General features: G+C 35.6%; 1 protein-coding gene across 5 annotated transcripts in view; it reads right to left on the bottom strand.

Moving 5' to 3' along the window:
• Window positions 1–19375, bottom strand: part of GRM5 (glutamate metabotropic receptor 5) — a 526023-nt gene that overhangs the window by 492667 nt on the left and 13981 nt on the right. For 3 of the 5 annotated variants that reach the window (XM_066248572.1, XM_066248563.1, XM_066248590.1), the window contains exons 2-3: window positions 13749–14610; window positions 7517–7576 (exon numbers count right to left, since the gene is read on the bottom strand). In XM_066248572.1, coding sequence (XP_066104669.1) covers window positions 7517–7576; window positions 13749–14409 — 721 coding nt within the window. In that variant the 5' untranslated portion in view covers window positions 14410–14610. The remainder of the gene's footprint in view (window positions 1–7516; window positions 7577–13748; window positions 14611–19375) is intronic. The other 2 variants (XM_066248580.1, XM_066248591.1) reach the window with 1 other exon arrangement.

The raw sequence follows: 19375 nt of genomic DNA, 5'->3' as shown, positions 1-19375 counted from the left end.
TTAATAAAGACTTCCTTTTTTCAATTTACTTTCTTAATACACTTATGCCTTGCCATACTGGTGTCACTTTATGAGTTTCTTCTTACACAAAACCATACTCTTTGTATGAGGATAAACTTTATACATATTAATATGAGGCATGACTTGGTGGACATCTGCGAAAAGACACCTGTTTCCATTTCACTTTGTTCAAAGTGTGTACCACAGAGGCTAGTACATAATATATCACCAATAAATATTTTCAAATTAATGAATAATTCATTTGTTATAATATCACAAAGACCTCATGCCCTATGAGATGTGCTTTTATATACTATATACATCTTTGAAATATATTGAGCTTTGTCAAAATAGTTTGCTTTGTATAAAAAATTCTTTCAAATCATCAAAAATATTGCTACAAGTTTTTGTTTTTATACCTTTATACAAGTTGGAAAATGAAAGTACCACCAAAATAAAATAATTTGGATTTTTTTGCATTGTTTGTAGTTCTGTGAGGTTTTACTGCATATCATTTATATATAAATACAAATACAAATAATTATTATTGCCAGCTTGATTCTTCAGCATATATTACTTAATAAAACCTAAGTTTTAACATTAAATATAGTGAAAATTAATGATTTATATATTTTTATTCCCTCTAAGCAAGAAAGGAGAACTAATTATGTTTGTATACTGAGGAATTAGTGGACTAATTTAGGAATTGAAAACAATCAAATTAGATTTGATTACAAATAAAATAACCAGATGGAGTGCTAAATTTTCTTCACTGTCTTAATATAGTTTGTCTCTCTTTTCTCTGTTTCCTTTAATAAACAAATTAATTAGAAGCTTCATTTGTAATTTAATTTTTTATAATTCCATAAACTTGAAATTCACATGATACTTCAATATGTCTTGCTTAACTTTTACATTTCTTCAGCTCATCTAAAGAATAAAATTTATCCTATGGTAATGCAATAACACATTCTCAATTCATTACTCTTTACGGGAGAGTATAGGCTTAGAATCCTAACCCAGATATGGTAAAAAGCAGAAATATGATTTTTGTAAAGGAATATATAACAAAAAAATAATGAAAAATTTTGAAGAAATTGACAAAGATTCAAACAGTTCTGTTCTTAGATTCCTTAAGAAAAGGAGCACAGATATAAGTTTTACTCTATATTATTAATGTACTTTCCATTTTAGCTATGGGTAATACTGACTTTCAGATATATTAATAATTATATAGTATAATAGCACCAAAATATGCATCTCAATATCACTTCATAGATTATTTTAAAATGTTGATAGTTTCTGATATCATAGTAAATACTTGATAAAACAGTTATTATTATTGTCATTGTTATTATTTGATCTATAACAATTTTAAGAGAGCATCATTTAGTTTTCAAACCAATGTGGGCTATTAGATTTAATCTATACTGCTCACAAAAATTAGGGGATATTTCAAAATAAATATGAAGCTATAAAATATCTCGTAACTTTTGTGAGCAGCGTATTTCATTTCCTTATATCCATATTGTTTCCTTTCCCTTTCTACTCAGCCCTATGCAATGCCTCAGTGTGCTACAATTCAGCTTTATTAACAAGTTGAAGTTATTGACTAGTGAAGGTTATCGTGTTCAATTTGAAATTTACAAGGAAGTTATTCATTGTGCTGACTATATTTACTACAAAAGAAGCATGCCATAACAGTAAAAAAAAATTCAGAAGTGCTTAAAGTAAAGCATTACCTTTCTATCTTCAATCTTCTCTGTTGCCATACCGCTACGCTCTACACGCACGCGCACACACACACACACACACACACACACACAGTGAAGATATCTATATTAACAGCCTAGTTCTGGAATCTTCCATACTTTGCTCATTTACTTCACCATAATGCCTCTCAGCAACTGGAGGATAGGTTGCAGAATCCACTTATTACTGTGCTGAAGCACTAAGCATCCTGCATTATATGATTGCAAGCCTAACGTCTGGAAGGGAAATTTTTAAGACTCTAAAACTCATTGAAGTTATTGGTCACTTTCCTGACTAATTCTCCACCTCATTCATTAATACTTTTTAACTAAGCAAAGACAGAGTGAAATATTATTTACAGGTTTTTTTCTTTATATCTCAGACTAGGCAATGCAAGTCCTTGGCAGGCTAATCTAGAAGGTCCTTTTGAGCACTTGCTATGTGCCAAACTTTGTGCTGTGTGCTTTATATTTACTTTCCAGAAGAGTCTTATGGGGCAGGTATTATTTTGTCCACTTGATAATGAGGAAACTAAATTAAGTGACTTGTCCTAAGTCTTTTCTCTAGCAAAAATATTAATTAGGACTTGCACTCAAACCTACCTGTATATTCATACTACTACTTAAATAAAATGATTCCAAAGAGTTGGGAAACTTAGGTTCCTGAGATACCTCTGCAATAAACTTGGTGAATGTAAGGTCACAACTATAGCCTTTCCATTTCATGGAACTACTTTTACTTCTAAAAGTGCTCTTAGATCACCTCACTTTATGTTACAATTGGTATTTGGTTTGATCTTCACAATTCATGTGACCTCAAACTTAGACTTGACTATCAAATGAGATTGTACATATAACTGTTAGGAAACTCAGAGAAAAATAAAAGACTGTCACTTTATATGTTAAAACTTTGCATTATTACATATTACATCATAATATGGTGTACTATTGTTTTATATAACCAAGAAATTGTCCTACAAATAGTATAAATACATCACATTGTATTTTGTGTGTGTGTATGTATTGTGGGGAGTGAAACATGTTAATTTTTATATGTAAAATTTTGATACCAAAATTATAATTAATATATTTTACACTTATGTTTAATGTACTATATTGAGATACTAAAAAATAAAACATTCCCCAGCTTATTTGTTCCATTTGGTTGTGTACTCATTGATTGCTTCTTGTAAGTGGCCTGACCAGGGGTCGAAACCACAACCTCTGTCGTGCGGAGTTGGTGCTTTATCCACTGAGTCACCTGACCAAGGCTCCCAGGCTTGTTTGGGTCTCTGATAAAAACTAGAACTGGGAACGTTCCTCAAACATCCTGGTCTAGTGTCTTTGCCACTGTCCCATATTGATGCTTGGGCTCTTTATCAACAATATATTAATTATTTATATTTTGATCAAAGTCTCTATCATCTCCCACAATTGGGCTTTGGAATTCTTCCCTTTTTTTTAATAATAAGCCTTAAAAGTCACCTATCCAGGAAAGGCAAACCAAATGACATTTTTCACAGAAGAATAAACTTCTATTTGCCAACTGTATTACTCTAGAAAAAAATAAAATAAAATATTAACAATATATAGAGAAAAGTAGAGTCTTTCTTGTTGCTAAAACACATCATAAGAAATGCATTTTAAATGATAATCTACAGTACAAATATGGCAGGCTATGTGCAACTAAAATTAAAATCTATAAAACAATGCCTATCATCTACTTTGATATTTATGTTATACTCTACTCTATATTAACTGCTGGTCTCAACCCACTAAATTGGCTTTACAAATAATTCAAGTTATGATGCCCTTTTGGAAAAACACTGACTAAACAACCTCATTCTTTTGAAAGCCTGTGTGTATGTGTGTTTGTGTGTGTGTATGTGTGTTAAAATTGATGCATGCATGCATAAAATACATCATTGTGGTATAATCTCTTGTTTCAAAGTCCCCTAAAATGAACACATCTGACCATCACACCTTTTGCCAAAAAGTCTCCTCAATGTTTGGTGAAATTGAGAAGTCTTTCTGGAATATTTGCAAACGTGCCAAAATGAGATTTCATAACTCTTAATCTTGATGAATTCCAAAGAAGTCTTTCACACAGAAGGCTACAGCATTTAACAATATGTCCTCTTGCTCTTAAAAAAAATGTGTACCATACTGCTTTTGGCCATAATTGGCATCTGAAGGATGGAGTGTGGAGTCTGCAATAGAGATGTGAATAGAAACAACCAGGTACAGTCTGTACTTATCCTCAGACGCACAAAAGGTCTTCTGTGAGGTCAACTTGTTGCCACATATCTCCTCCTTAATTTATTTTCTTTTTAGTGTAATTAATTCTTTCCATGGGAACAAGGAAATGGGCTGCTTTCAAAGCCAGATAAAAAGACACATGAAATATTAGAAAAAGATTTTCTCAGTGGGGACACAAATGGTGTTTTCTTGTTTCTTAGGGAGGGGAAAAGAATAAATAGATGTGCATTCCACTTTGTCTTCAAGGGACAACTACCTTGATATAAAGGGAGGAAGTTTGGACTTAATTAAAAAGAATTGGCCTTGGGTCCAAATCTTTGCTCTGTTACTAACTAGCCGTAGTATTGTAGGGGAAACACTTTTTCTATTCCTATTACCTAACTCAATGTTTGTCAACTGGTGAACGGCAGCAAGCCCGCTGTTATGCCACTCATACATAGAGAACAGGCTGACGGCTGTCAGGGGGTGAGGAGAGGGTGGGTGAGGGGAGGGATTGAACAAAAGAAAAGGACAACAAATCAAACTCATGGGCACAGACCACAGTGTGGAGATTTCTGGGGAGGGCGAATGTGGAGGAAGGGATGGAGGGGTACAGGGTGATAAACAAAGACTTGAGTTGAAGGAGTGAACACATGATGCAGTGTATAGAGATGTGCTATAGCATTGGGCACCTGAAACCTGTAGGTTTATGTTATCCAGTGTCAGCCCAATACAATCAATTTAAAAACTCTTTAAAACATACAAAACCTGACTGTTTCGTCAGAGGCACTGACCTCTTTTCCCTTAGATTGTCAAATAAAAAAATGATGACAGCCAACACAGTAATAGCTGTCCAGTGTGAATGAATCAAAATTATACCTACTTTTTTTATCTGATTGGCAAAAAATATATATTTTTAGTGAGCTGCAGAATTTTAGTAATTAGTTCAAGTGTGTCATGAGATGAAAAAGGTTGAAAATCACTGCTTTAACATATAATGTGTAACATTATTAAACTGTATTATGAATTAAATGAATTAACTGTCAAAATGCAGGAAATTTTGATTGTATGTATGACCATGTTTAAACTCACAGACTAATAGACTCCCAATTAAATGACATTTGATTATCAATAATGGGAATTATCAGATAGTCCAATTCTTTTCTTCCTTCTACTAAGGTTTCAGTTCATTTTTCCACAACCCCTCCCAGTGGTTGTCCATTCCAGACTTGTGCACAGAAGACTCAGAGAACTGACTGATCACTAAGTCCTAAGAGAGACAATGCCTTCATTGAACATTTCTGTTAATGAATAAATATACCCTTTTTTAGAATTGAAGCATAATTTGTTACTCTGGTATTTTAGTAATTAGCTCACTGTAATGCTTCTGGCCACATAGAGTGAATACAGCTCCTCTAAACCTGAATTTTGTGAATGTCTGAAAGTGGTGGTCAGGTCCCCACTACATCTTATATTCTCTCTGTTAATTTTATTATTTGAAGATTTAAGTTCAAGTCATATAATCATTTTGGCTACTCTCCTTTGAACAAGTCAAACTTGGTTGCATCTATTGTAAGTGTGATGCCCAACACTCATCCAACTCAGGTGTGGTCTGTGGATGCCTGTGAAGGGCAGGTGATAAAAGGTTAGTCATAGAAGGGATCTCCAAGAACATCTTTTCTAGCTTTTTTCATCTGACAAATAAAGGAAGGAGTTGAAGTGACTTTCTTAGAGTCACATAGTAAAAACTCCGATGTCTGTGATATTTCTTTCGGTAAAACTAGTCCTTTTAATTTAATTTTTTTACCTCTAATGTATCATTAATATTCACCTTTCTTTAATCTCACTTTAAAATTATTGGTATAATGAGACTATTACTCTTGACAAGACTTACTGAACAGCTTACAAAATATAAAAATGTTTAACTAAAAAGATGAGGAATATATGGTAAATAAAAAGAGAGAAAAAGAGAGAAGTAAAAAGGTCCTCTTTTTAGAGTTTTGTGGGTTTCTATCATTGTTTTTTTCTTATGTGTTTGCTTCCTGTGTGTTTAGTAGAGTGCAGTGCAGAAATTGTTTTGTACTAGAATGTAAATACTTCTCACATTCCCTCCTATTCCTTAGCTTTCCTCAACTAGAAGTAACATCTGTTACTCATTAATAAACCTTACAAAAGTAGAAATTAGTATGCTTATGATGACAGGGATTGAGTCACAAGAAGAGTTCTTTAGTAAATAGAATGAATGGACTTTCTGAATATGCAAACTCTAAAGCTCAGACTGTAATGCTATCTCTGAGATCTGGAATAAGGGAGACTAAGGAAAAACACACTCTTTGTGTGTTTATAAACTATAAACTATAAAACGGATAGGTACTGAATATCTAAAAGGCATACTCAGTCAGGGATTATCTTTACACTGAAAAAAGCATCTGAGTAATTGAAACTATAGTGTCCACATTTGCACCTCACCCCAGTATTTATTTGTGTGTGTCGGGGGAGTTGGGAGTGACATCCTCTGAAAACAGAATTCCTTCTAACATAGTCATCCCAGGCATGGAGTATTTGGGGGTAAATTCTAATATTTTCAGCATTGAATGGACAGAAATAGCACCTGAAAAAGTAAAAACAGGGATGTTATTTTATCCTAGGCATGAGTCTTTTATAGGTGAGTCAGAATCCAAGCCAAACTTGTATTGAAAAACAAACATACAAAAACAGAAAATTGAGTTGATCTTGCCCTGGCCACAGATAGGTATGTCAATGGACCCAATTTTTATTCCCTGAAAGAGACAATAATAGCTCCTTTAGAGGCTATCTGCGAAGAGTCCATAAACTACCTTATCTGGAAGGAAAGATGAGAGGTAGCGCCCCTCTGAACACAATTCCCAGGGCTACCTGTATTTCCTTCACTACTAACAGTTTTGGAAAGTGTCAGAGATGCTAAAATTGCTTCTTTATTTTTACAGTTGCCACTGAATCTTCTAGATTATGGATTTATGATCTCATTTAATGATGAGTCCACCTAAAAGACTTTGCATCTTCTGTTTTTTATGTATGGTTTTGTCACTGATAAACAATATAATTACCCAATCAATCTAGGCTAACAAAGATTTAAAGATCTAATGTTTTCAGAATGTTTATGAAGCAAAGAAATATTTTTCAGTTTTTTTTTCAATCTTCAGTATGACTCAGGCAAAAATAGCACTTCATCTAATTTACAGGTCAAAAAAAAGGAACCATGCTATTTCTCAAAGCTAATTTTTACATGAACTAATTAATTTGTGGTCTCTGCTACTATTTAAAAAGAACATTAAAAGTTTCAGTACATTGAAATATTGAGATGAAGGAAAAAAAATAAAGCAATCATGGGGAGGTGATAAAATGTCAAAAAGAAAGAGAGAAAAAAAAAAGAAAGAAAGAAAGAGAGAGAGAGGAAGGAAGGAAGGAAGGAAGGAAGGAAGGAAGGAAGGAAGGAAGGAAGGAAGGGAGGAAGGGAGAAAAGGGAAGGAAATAGCTTGAGTAATTACCTTCAACAACGATGTGTGAACAAAATTCTGGACAGGAATTGTGAGTTCTAAGACCCAGCTCTGTAAAGAATGATGTAAAAATAAGGCCAGATTACTTGTCCTGACTGTCTCTGATCCCTCAACTATAAGGCAAAGGGGTTAGTTTAAATTTCCACCAAAGGCTATTCAAGAGTTAACATTTACAGGGCTACCAGTAGTCTGCATATCTGAATTATCATCATAATCATTTCAAAATTAGTCTCAACTCCCAATAGTACTTAACCCCTGGATAAAAAGTAAATAAAACCCCTGTAAAAAGTACTCAGTAGGTCCCATAATGACATTTCTGGTCTTTCCAAATTAAATTGTTATTTTGATATAATCATAAAAGAAAAGGAAAAGTATATTTCAGTTTTTTAGAACTTTTTTGAACCAAAGCCTGATCGCTATCACATTTTAAATAACATATGGGAAACTATTATCATAACCTAAAAGTGGTACAACATTACAGGATATAGGTTAGCCTGAAGATAATGTTTAATGACGTCACATTACCAGTACAACTTATTGGTATATTTCCCCCCCAGAGCACCACTGAGTTTTTTTTGTTTGTTTGTTTGTTTTGCTAGAACAAATTAGCATTCCATTATCATGAGGTGGAAATAATAAGTTCAAGAACCAGTGCAAACAAAAAAGAGGTTGGAGGTATGAATAACATTTTACAATTAATCAAGGGAAGCACTTTGGCATCACATTTTTATAAAGAAGCAAAATTGTGAAAACTTAAAAGTGTCTGTTACTTATCCACATGTTATATATTCATCAGTAGTGAGATAGGTACCATTCTATTTAACATAAATTCATCCATTCAGCAAAAGGCTTTGAGTGACTACTATGTGCTAGGCACTCTGATAGGCCCAGGGATATACCATGAAGTTTCAACTAAAGTCAGGAAAATGGTAAAGTGAAAATTCCATAAGTCATCCGTAAAGTACAATATGCATGGCTTTGTATATAAAATGCAATCTATAATTACTTTTCTCAATAAAATTAATCCAGATCAAGGGGAAGCAAGGAATAATGGAATACATGCAAGTGTATGACTATTTAAAGCATTCAGACTTTAGGGAATTATCAAATCTCTAGTTCCAGAAGTATGAGGGAAGCATTTAAAATTTTTCTTCTTGCCCACAGCATTTATTCCAATTTATTTTACTTTTAAAGATCAAGACTATTAATGTATGTTAATACATTTCGGGAAGAGGGAGGGTTAAAGTTTAAAGTCATTGGGATGAATATGCTTTTACTGGGCCCATCTTGAAGGTATTTATTATTGCTTATAAAATCATGGTTAGCTGGGTAATGTTTATGGTTTCAACTGGGCTTTATTATGCAATTGCAAATAACTGTAGGTTAGGCTCTTCATTGGGTGCTGTCACACAGTTGAGGTCAAGTGTCCTATGATGGCTTCATCTAGAAAATCTGTTTTATCTTTCACATGGTGATGACAGGGTTCCAAGACAAGACAGACTAAAAATGGAGTCCTCGCTTCCATCAAATTCTATTGTCTGAAGCAGTCACACGCCAGTATTGCATGAGAATGGAAAGGAACTACAGCTAGTGCTCGACTTACGACCACGATTGGTTCCGACACACCGGTCGTAACATGATTTGGTCATAAGTTGAGTATGCTATATGTACAGTACTGTGAAATTATGTTATAAAAATCTTTAAGACATATTTTATAATTTTCTTTCATTATGGTTATATATTATAATTTTCTTTGTTTATTTTATGCCATTTGTATCATCTCTACACCATTTTGTTTCTTATTTTTACATTCATCAGGATTAAGTAAAACACTGCATTACCAGTACAACTGGTTTAATATTTGCAAAGACAATTTCCTCTTGGTAGACATCTTGGGAGGGGTTTGATGAAAAATATCCAAGACACAAAACACAAATTGCTGTACCGAGTCTGGGATAACAGTTGAAATGGTGCACACGGAGATGGTAGTGCTGCCGGAAGCTAGTCTGCATTGTCGTAAGCCCAGCCAGGCAACACTTGCGCTGCCAGACACGGAGCAGTCATGGCTAGCGATTGTGGTCGTAAAGTCGAATGGTCAGAAGTTGCATAGGTCATAAGTCGATCAATATTTGTATCAGGTTACAAGGCAAAGGGGATCATTAATGGAAGTCATCAAAGCCAAAGCAATCCATCTCCCACACCCCTGAACAAGTGAGCACCGCTGATCTTGTGCCATAATGGATACATTCTAAGGTTGATGAAAGTACAGAAGCAAAGAATTCCTTAAATTTTCTTAAAGCAAAGAGAGTGGCTACTGACTCCTTTAAAAGGAGTTAAATTGGCCCTGGCCGGTTGGCTCAGCGGTAGAGCGTTGGCCTGGCGCGCGGGGGACCTGGGTTCGATTCCCGGCCAGGGCACATAGGAGAAGCGCCCATTTGCTTCTCCACCCCCCCCCTTTCCTCTCAGTCTTTCTCTTCCCCTCCCGCAGCCAAGGCTCCATTGGAGCAAAGATAGCCCAGGCGCTGGGGATGGCTCCTTGGCCTCTGCCCCAGGCGCTAGAGTGGCTCTGGTCGCTCCGCCCCAGAGGGGCAAAGCATCGCCCCCTGGTGGACAGAGCATCGCCCCTGGTGGGCGTGCCGGGTGGATCCCGGTTGGGTGAATGCGGGAGTCTGTCTGACTGTCTCTGCCCGTTTCCAGCTTAAGAAAAATAGAAAAAAAAAGAAAGAAAGAGTTAAATTTTTTGAGTCATTGCATGTTCTTTCCCTCCATACAGTTGAAGAGCTTGAGTGAGTTGCCGTTTACTCTTTGCCTAAACACGTAGCAACAATTTCTACATAATACAGTAAGCAACAGTAAATGCATAGTCCTGTAGCCTACAAAAAAATCATAAATCAAGGAAAAAGCAAGTGTAAGAGATTAACCTTGAATGTGAAACTAAAGTCTCCTTTGTTCTCCTCTGGAATTCTGTGATAACAGACACATTCTCAAAGGAACACCTTGCGTAATTGCCAAGAGGACTGAGTGACTTAAACCACTATGTCTTAGTATAAAATAGAATTGCAATTAGGGGGGTAAAGGATTTGTTGAAAGTGAAACATCTTTTCTTAGACTTTAAAGCCTTACGTGAAAGCATTGGAAACTCTATATTCTTGACAAAAAAAAGTAATATCAACTGAACAGAAGAGGATAATTACAATGAATACATTTGGGGTACTGGGGCTGAGTGATCAAGGGCTAGATGTAATTACTCCAATCCAACCAGAAAAGGGCTCCAGTAAGAACTGACATTCCCATTTCACAGAAAATGCAGCAGAGACTTCCTGAAGGACCAGGCAACAGAAAACAAGGTGTCATCTAGGAGCTCCAGTTGTACCCAACAAAGCTGTATCTGGTTACTCAAGCACTTTTCTGATCCTGCAGGTGAGTTTTGCCTTGTGAAACTTCCTGTCTGATAAATTGTAAGAAATACCACATAACCTCATTGTCCACCTACTTGATTGTGATCAAAGCAACATAAATACTTCTTGATTAAACCATGTAAAACAATAAGCTATAGAGTATTTCTTCCAGTCTGTGAATGTTTCATATTCAAAATTTTTCTCTCCTGAATTCTAGTTGTATCATCCAAACATTTGGCCAGACTTTGGCAACAAAACTTCTATTGGCTAATTTTTGGCAAAATAATTAAATTTGCCTAAATTTGAAAATAAAATGTTTTGGCTTAGTTTTTGCCCACAAAAAGAATGTCTTCTTTTAATTATTCTGTTCTATCCATAGTTTATGCATGTAATATACAATTTCAAATATTTGCATGTAAAAGTTATACTAGAGAAGTAAGTTTTGTTTATTCTACCCTAACTCTTATCAGTCTTGCTCTGCTCTGAGAGCAATTCTATAATATCCAATTAAATAATTTTTATAAACTCAAATAGCATATTATATACACAGAATATCACCTTGCTTTTTTCACTTAAAATGATCTTGGAAATCATTATGATCTCGCTATAAAATACCTCATTAACTTTAACAGCTATGTAATAATACATTGGATGATTTATTTACTTCATTGGATTACTGTTGGTGTACATTTTAGTTAAAAAAACGTTTAAATTAGTAAGAGCCAGTGATCATGTGGATGAGTTTCTTTTTTAACACGGTCTTGGATAAGCATCTCCTATATAGTGACCAAGCCCCACTCTCCTGAATCTAGAGGGAAGTTCCTAATTTTTGAGGCAAGCCTAAACATACTTTTATCCTTGATTGTTGTTTTGGGGTTTTTTCTGCAAACATTTTTTTTTACTTTCTCACCTTCACAAAATTTCTCATGCCCTCTACTGGGAACCCATCCCTACTTAATTTTCACCAATTGTCAGTGTTCTTCCTATTAAAATTCAACTGTCAAATTCCATTTCCTTCTGTAATATTTCTACCATGGCCCTCACCACCACAGAGTAGAATGTGATGGTTTTTTTTCTCATTTAATTTACTTTAAGGACATATTTTAACTCCTTGTCACCTTGAATCATTGTTATATCAGTGCATGCTCCATCTCCTTTGCCAGACTGTGTGCCTTCTGAAGGTAGTGATGTACACAGCTTAGGGCCACCCTTCTGAGAACTACCACAGGGCCTTTCATCTATTCATGCTTAATAAATAATGAGTTATATAAATATGCTCTTAGAGTATGATTGCATTAGATTCTGCTAACTTATAATAGGGCACTGAACTGGAGGTTAGTAAATATGAGACTTACTCCTGGCTTTGAAATTGCTCTTAGGTAATTATACGATGGGTTGTTAAAATTCTTAAAACATTGGTTTTGAAAATGGAATAAAATATCTGAATTATTTGTATCACTACTCATTGTGAGAATCAAATCAAATAGTGGTTTTACAAGAAATATCACAGCACTAAAAAGTATACTCAAAGGTCTCCAACTCCAATCACCTATACATTGCTCAAAATCTCTATATAGTTACATCTTTATATGTAAAATATAAATTCATACATGAAAATTTCTAGAGTCGTAGAATTTTCCACCAATATAGAAGTCCATTTTATGTTTATGCCATGCTGAATATTATTATTAAACGTGGCCTACAGTGAAACATTACGCAACTTAATAATAAAAGTTTGCTATAGCTAATTGGTGATTAGCTCCCAGTCTCTGTAGTAGGTTGTTTTTTTTTTGTTGTTGTTTTTTTTTGTTTTGTTGTTTTTTTTGGTCATTTCATTAATTTCTCAATAATGCAACCCTACACTTTATAGGATTAGATCGTTTAGACCACACTGACAGTGTTACTGCAGGATTTTTAAATCTAAACTAACCCTCACAATGATTGAATGAGGTATAAAGATAATTTTCAACTTTTTTTGGTATTCTATAATGTGTGTAGTATGCTGTCCTAGATAGAATGTTGTATAATGAGTGAGTCTCACCATTTGGGTTCCTTGAACTCTGTAGGTCTAACTCAAACTATCCCAAACAGCTTTGAATAATAACTAATAAACAATTCACACAAAAGCATTTAAAAAACACAATATATAATAAAAGGGCTAATAGTATTATTAACTGTTATAAAACCTTAGTCATATTTTTCTCCTCACTATACTTTTAGCATAAAGAAGCAAAATATTTTAAACAAACTAACAATGAATTATTAAAACTTACACTTTCTGAGAATATTCTATACAAAGATAAAACAAATTCATATATATATATATATATATCTTCATTTCAGATTTAACTACATACTCAATTGAAAAAAAGTTGAACATGACTGCTTGGTCATTTTTTATTATACCAGAACCAAAACTGGCTGCCTAGTGTATTTATGTATATTTATTCACTCCTCGTGTGTATTTATGTGTACCACTCTTTATCAGTAATAATAGGCAGTTGGAACACCTTTAAAATGTTAAATATGTGAGATGCTCAATGAAGATCTAGAAAATTAAAAAATCTCTTGCATCATTATAGCAGAAGTACAAATAATGTAATACATAAAGTTTTCCATTTGGACACACGAACACTCATGTATCTTAAATCTATGTTACTCCATACATATGCCATCCAGTCCCTTCTTTATTAATGGTTTATACTGGGGCAACTCAAAAGATCCCAAACAGTTAAAAATATTTTTCCTTTAAAAATCTAAATTTTCAACTGGGAAGCTACTGAGATACCAGTAAGACACAGCTAATGAATGTAAAGGAAACTTACCTTCAGTGTGCACAGCTGACACATAGGTCCAGTTGTATCTCTTCACTATGTCCACCATGGCTCGTGCCTGCTGGGCATCTGAAGGCACAACTCTCATGAAGTACTTGAAAAGAGTTTTATCACTCAGATCCATGCTTGTTGCTGAGTAAGCAATCTGAGGTATGTTGAAAAGCTGGAGCAGGTTCTGGACCTGAATGGCCACAGAACTGGAGCCAGGCCCAATGACCCCTACTATGGGCTTCTTGGAGCGGAAGGAAGAGGAAGAGCCATCCACACAGCGCACCAAACCTTCCTCTTCTTCTGAAGAGATGAGGGAGTCCCTTATGAACTCAATGCTCTGTTCTAGGGCCACAGCTGAATGCCAGCAGGAATCCCTTATCTCACAGCCCAGGGTGATGTTGGGCAAGAGTGTGGGGTCTGAGTTGATCCTCTCCAGGGTGTGAAGCATGGCCTCCACCCTCTGAATGCCATACTGTTCACGAACTGCCCCACACTTCCTCTCATGAACTTTGTCCACAGTGGGTTGGTGGTGGACAGAAAATAGAGCTCCAATGATGATGTCACCTGGCATGTGAGCCACCACCCTCCTCTCGTTGGACTGTGCACTCCCGCGGACATCTTCTTTCAAAAGCAGGACTGACAGGATCAACAGAAGGACCATTTTAGGAAAAGAGTTCAAGCGACTAAAGATAGCATGGTGGGGAAAATTTAGGAGAGTTCTGATAGATAGAATCAAACAGTGTCCTGTGTTGAGTGGCAAACCAAGAAATTAGTCAGTAATTCAGATGTGCTCTCTAAAGGACCACCATGTCCCCAGGTACCATTTAGTTAGATGTATCCACATGATCATGATCTTCAAAACCTGGAAAAAAATAGCATAGGTATTTAACAACATTAAGTGCCACTAGTTTGGGGTGCTCTAATCATCTATACTATTAGAGAAAGAGAGGACTTGGATGATATAGATAACTTGAAAGTAGAAGGGACACAAACATTTTTCTGACTATCCTTTGTATGTCTCCTTTGTGAATTCTGTGATGTGATGAAGTAGCTGATATATACTTCTTGATCCTACTTTGTTTAGATTAACATTTTTTCTATTTGTTCATCTGGAGTATAGAAAACTAAATCTTGGCCCTGGCTGGTTGGCTCAGTGGTAGAGCGTCGGCCTGGCGTGCAGAAGTCCCGGGTTCGATTCCCGGCCAGGGCACACAGGAGAAGCGCCCATCTGCTTCTCCACCCCTCCCCCTCTCCTTCCTCTCTGTCTCTCTCTTGCCCTCCTGCAGCCGAGGCTCCATTGGAGCAAAGATGGCCCGGGCGCTGGGGATGGCTCCTTGGCCTCTGCCCCAGGTGCTAGAGTGGCTCTGGTCGCGGCAGAGCGACGCCCCGGAGGGGCAGAGCATCGCCCCCTGGTGGGCAGAGCGTCGCCCCCTGGTGGGCGTGCCGGGTGGATCCCGGTCGGGCGCATGCGGGAGTCTGTCGGACTGTCTATCCCTGTTTCCAGCTTCAGAAAAATACAAAAAAAAAAAAAAAAAAAAAAAAAAAAAAAAGAAAACTAAATCTTATATCGAACAAGCTGAGCCATGCTCTTATGTGGAAGTGAGAGACAGCATTTTAAAAGGAAAACTATGCCATGAACAAAAAACTGTAGGGAGTATGAATCCCAAACACTAAACATTGGTGATAACTGGTTGATGCTATTTTTCTATTATTTTAGAAATGTTTTTTGGGGTTTTTTTTCAGTTTTTGGCATTGAGCATGTAGTTATGTGATTACAAAAATAAAGTTACTTAAATAAAGCCTACATTTCCCTCCTACAAGTGCAATGTAAGCAAATTGAATAATCTTCCCAATAAATAAATATTATGCCTAGTTTCCATATATGCTAGAACAAAAACATAGGAGGCCATGTTGCTATTTCCAAGTTAAATGAACTATAGGAGTGAAGGAAAAGAGTTGGGGTATTACAGAGTAAAATATTCCACAAATAGGCAGCAAGCATAGTGACATGAGCACCAGTTTTTGGAGATAATATTCAGGTTAAAATTCTAGTTATGCTATTAAGAAGTATTAGTAAATTGTTTAACCACTCAGTAGCAAAACTTCCTTATCTGAAAAATAAGGATAATATGTGCTAAGCTGCACTTATGGGAATCAACATAAGATTTCAACTACACAAATATTTTGTATATTGAAAAGGGCTATAGTAATACGTATTTAAGACATAACTTCTTCCATTAGTAAATTTCCAAGGGCATTCTGTGGCTAGGTGGTAAGGAACAGAAAATTCTCTGGCAATTCACTTGGTTCTCCAGAGTCTTCAAAGTAATTACAGAGTCTTGTAATAAAATTCACAGTATTCAGTCCTCTATCTCTGATCCAGGGGGAAAAAAACCCTCCACATCAGGAAGACTCAAAAGGCTGGGAGAATGCATGTTTGGAACTGGCCTTCCAAATAGAAAGTTACTATAGCTCTGAATATAGTCATTATATCATTTTAAACTCCTGGGAGGAAGAAAAAAAATTTTCCCTGGATGCTTACAGCAAACTCTAGCATACTTTGTAAAAGGGAATTGACAAATTAGTGATCTGGGTTATTTAAAGGATTGTACAAGAGACTTATGTTATTTCCTCTGTCAACCAAGAATCTCAAGTTGTTTTAAAGTGACTAACTCTATAAGCACCATTTTTCAAAGACAGGTGATGTTTCTTCAAAAATTTAAACAATTATCATACAATGCTTCTTCAAGAATACTAATGGTTTTCAAAACTCATCAGATCTGAAAACATTCTAATCCAGACACAAAATGAACATAGAACCACACTTCTAATCACTCTCACCCTCATTTTCTTTGTATCTTCTACTATTTCTTATGGCAACAGAGAAAGGCTTCATTTGCATGGTGCCAAACACTAATATATATATATATATAGCTCACAAAAATTAAGGCATATTTCAAAATGAATATAAAGCTATAAAATATCCCCTAGTTTTTGTGATCAGTATATATAATATACCATATATATATATATATATATATATATATATATATATATGCAAACCTCCACTAACTAGATGTTCCAGAATAACTAGGCATTTGGCATATTTAGGAGAAAAAAAATCAACTTTGTTATGAAAATTAGCATTGTAGACAAGGGGGAAGGGAACAAAGATGTTAGTTTTTTTCATTTGGAAATAATCTGAATATTCTTAAGCTTTTTTTTTTTTTCATTTTGCTTAGACCAAAGACCTGAGGCCACAACTTGTTCTCAAAACCATTTAAATTCCTCAGACAAAAAGAAACATTTGGCCTGACCAGGCAGTGACACAGTGGATAGACAATTAGACTGGGATACAGAGGACCCAGGTTTGAAACCCCAAGGTTGTCGGCTTCAGTGCAGGCTCATCAGGCTTGAGCATGGGCTCACCAGCTTGAGCATGGGGTTTCTGGCTTGAGTGTGAGATTATAGACATGACCCATGGTCACTGGCTTGAGCCCAAAGGTCACTGACTTGAAGTCCAAGGTTGATGGCTTGAGCAAGGGGTCACTTGCTCTGCTGTAGCCCTTCTGGTCAAGGCACATATGAGAAAGCAATCACTGAACAACTAAGGTGCCACAGTGAAGAACTAATGCTTCTCATTTCTCTCCCTGTCTGTCTTTCTGTCCTTCTCTCTGCCTCTGTCACAAAAACAAAACAAAACAAAAAACATTTGAAGTAAAAACAATCACAATTACTCATTAAATCCAGAATATTAGTGAGCAAATTCAATAACAACTCAGAGCCCATTTTTATTATGTAAGAGCATCAAAGTGATATGAGAGATTAAAAGTGGCCCTGATATCAAACTGATAAAACTAAAGTATCAGTCTCATGTATTTTATTGGTGGGAGCTATTTCAGGAAAGCCCTATATATTGAGACAGAGTATATATCTGATTAATAAAAATATTAACACTTATATATAATAGTTTACATACAATATACACACAGTGATATACTGTCTGCCTATTACAACAAAATTATTTAATTCATTGAACAAATATTTATTAACAACAAATATTTATTAACTATTGAGTGGGAGAGACTAGCATTGCAAAGCAGTGCAACGGTATGTATTGATAATTACCAATATTATCTTTCATTTAGCATCCATTATGCACTAGGAATTATTCTTCAATTCATTTAACAAATATATGTGGCATGTCTATGATATGACTTTCTCCTGAGTATTAAATATTCAAGAGAGAACAAATTATACATGGCTTCCTATACTCATCGGGCTCACAGATCAACACTCCAAAGGTAACTTTAGCTGGAACCTGATGAATGCAAAGAGCAGTAAAATGAGAGATAAAGAATTTTGGTCCTGTGAAAGTATGGCTACTTGTGTAAAAATGGGAGGGCAGTGGTATAAGATGAAGGTTGGAAAATAAAGGGCTAGACCATGTAGGATCTTGTAGGCTCCTGAAATTTAATTTGGATATTAAGTGCAACAAAAAGTCATTGAAGACATATACACAAATGGTTGGCACAATTCAATTTTAGAAAAGATTGTTCTAGCTGCTCATAGTTTTGATAAGTGAACTGGAAAAATCTATTAAGAGATATTAATCTAGGTAAAGATGGTAGTGGCTTGGCTAGGATTAGTGAGAGGAGATATGGAGAGAAGTAGACACAATCAGATATATTTTGCAAGTAAAATGAACTGGATTTTTCTGGTGGACTGGATTTGGAGGTAAAGGAGAGAAGAATCCAGGTCTACTTCTAGGTTTTGAGTTTAAAAAACAAGTTAAACTCAAGTATTCCATTAAAATACATGGAATAGACTGTGCAGAAACAGATGGGGGGCAAGAAAACTTAATTTTCTTTTGAACACGTTAAATTTGAAATGTTTTTAAATGATCCGAGTGCAGGTGTCAAACAGCAAGGTAAACATATAAGGTTGGGTCTAGAGGGCCATTTTGAGTTAGAGATGTAAATTGAGTGTCACCAATATATAAAATCTTTGGAATGAATACAGTCACCTGGAGAGCAAGTATAAATAAAGAAAAGTGGAGCTAAAAATTAAGTCCCACAGAGAGGTCAGGTTATGGAAAAGCCAGCTAAGGGCAGGGAGGCAACTCAGCAAGGAAGGAGAGAAAATGAGAACATGTGATGTCAGAAAAGCCAAAAGAGAATGTCCTTTAATATTTACAGACATAGGCAAGGCTTTTATGTTGCAGAAGGCAAAATACAGCTCATTTAGAAAATATTCTATGTGCGTTGTATATCTGTGTGTGTGTGGAGGGGAGATGTCAAATAATCTTCATAACAACCCTGAGATGTAGGTGTCATTGTATTAGCTATTTTGCAGACGTAATGAGTTTTGATGAAGTAAAAACTAACCAATTACTTAAAAAGTGTTGGAACTGGAATTCATGTCTAAGCCTAGCATTGTTTCTTGCTGCCTTACTGCCCTTCCTTCAAGAGAGGTATTTATAAAGTCCATGGAAAATGAGAGGGGCCACCAAAGACAATTTGAACTTCTGAGAGATATAGAACCTTATAGGAGTTTCCTTAAAAAAACTAGAGCATGAAGAACATTTCAGGAAAAGAGATGATTCTGCATGTAGAAGGTACAAATAT

Source organism: Saccopteryx bilineata, chromosome 1 (assembly GCF_036850765.1).
Source record: "Saccopteryx bilineata isolate mSacBil1 chromosome 1, mSacBil1_pri_phased_curated, whole genome shotgun sequence".
Classification (NCBI taxonomy): Eukaryota; Metazoa; Chordata; class Mammalia; order Chiroptera; family Emballonuridae; genus Saccopteryx; species Saccopteryx bilineata.
Note: the sequence above shows the minus strand (reverse complement) of the source record. Positions and strands in the feature narration are given on the sequence as shown.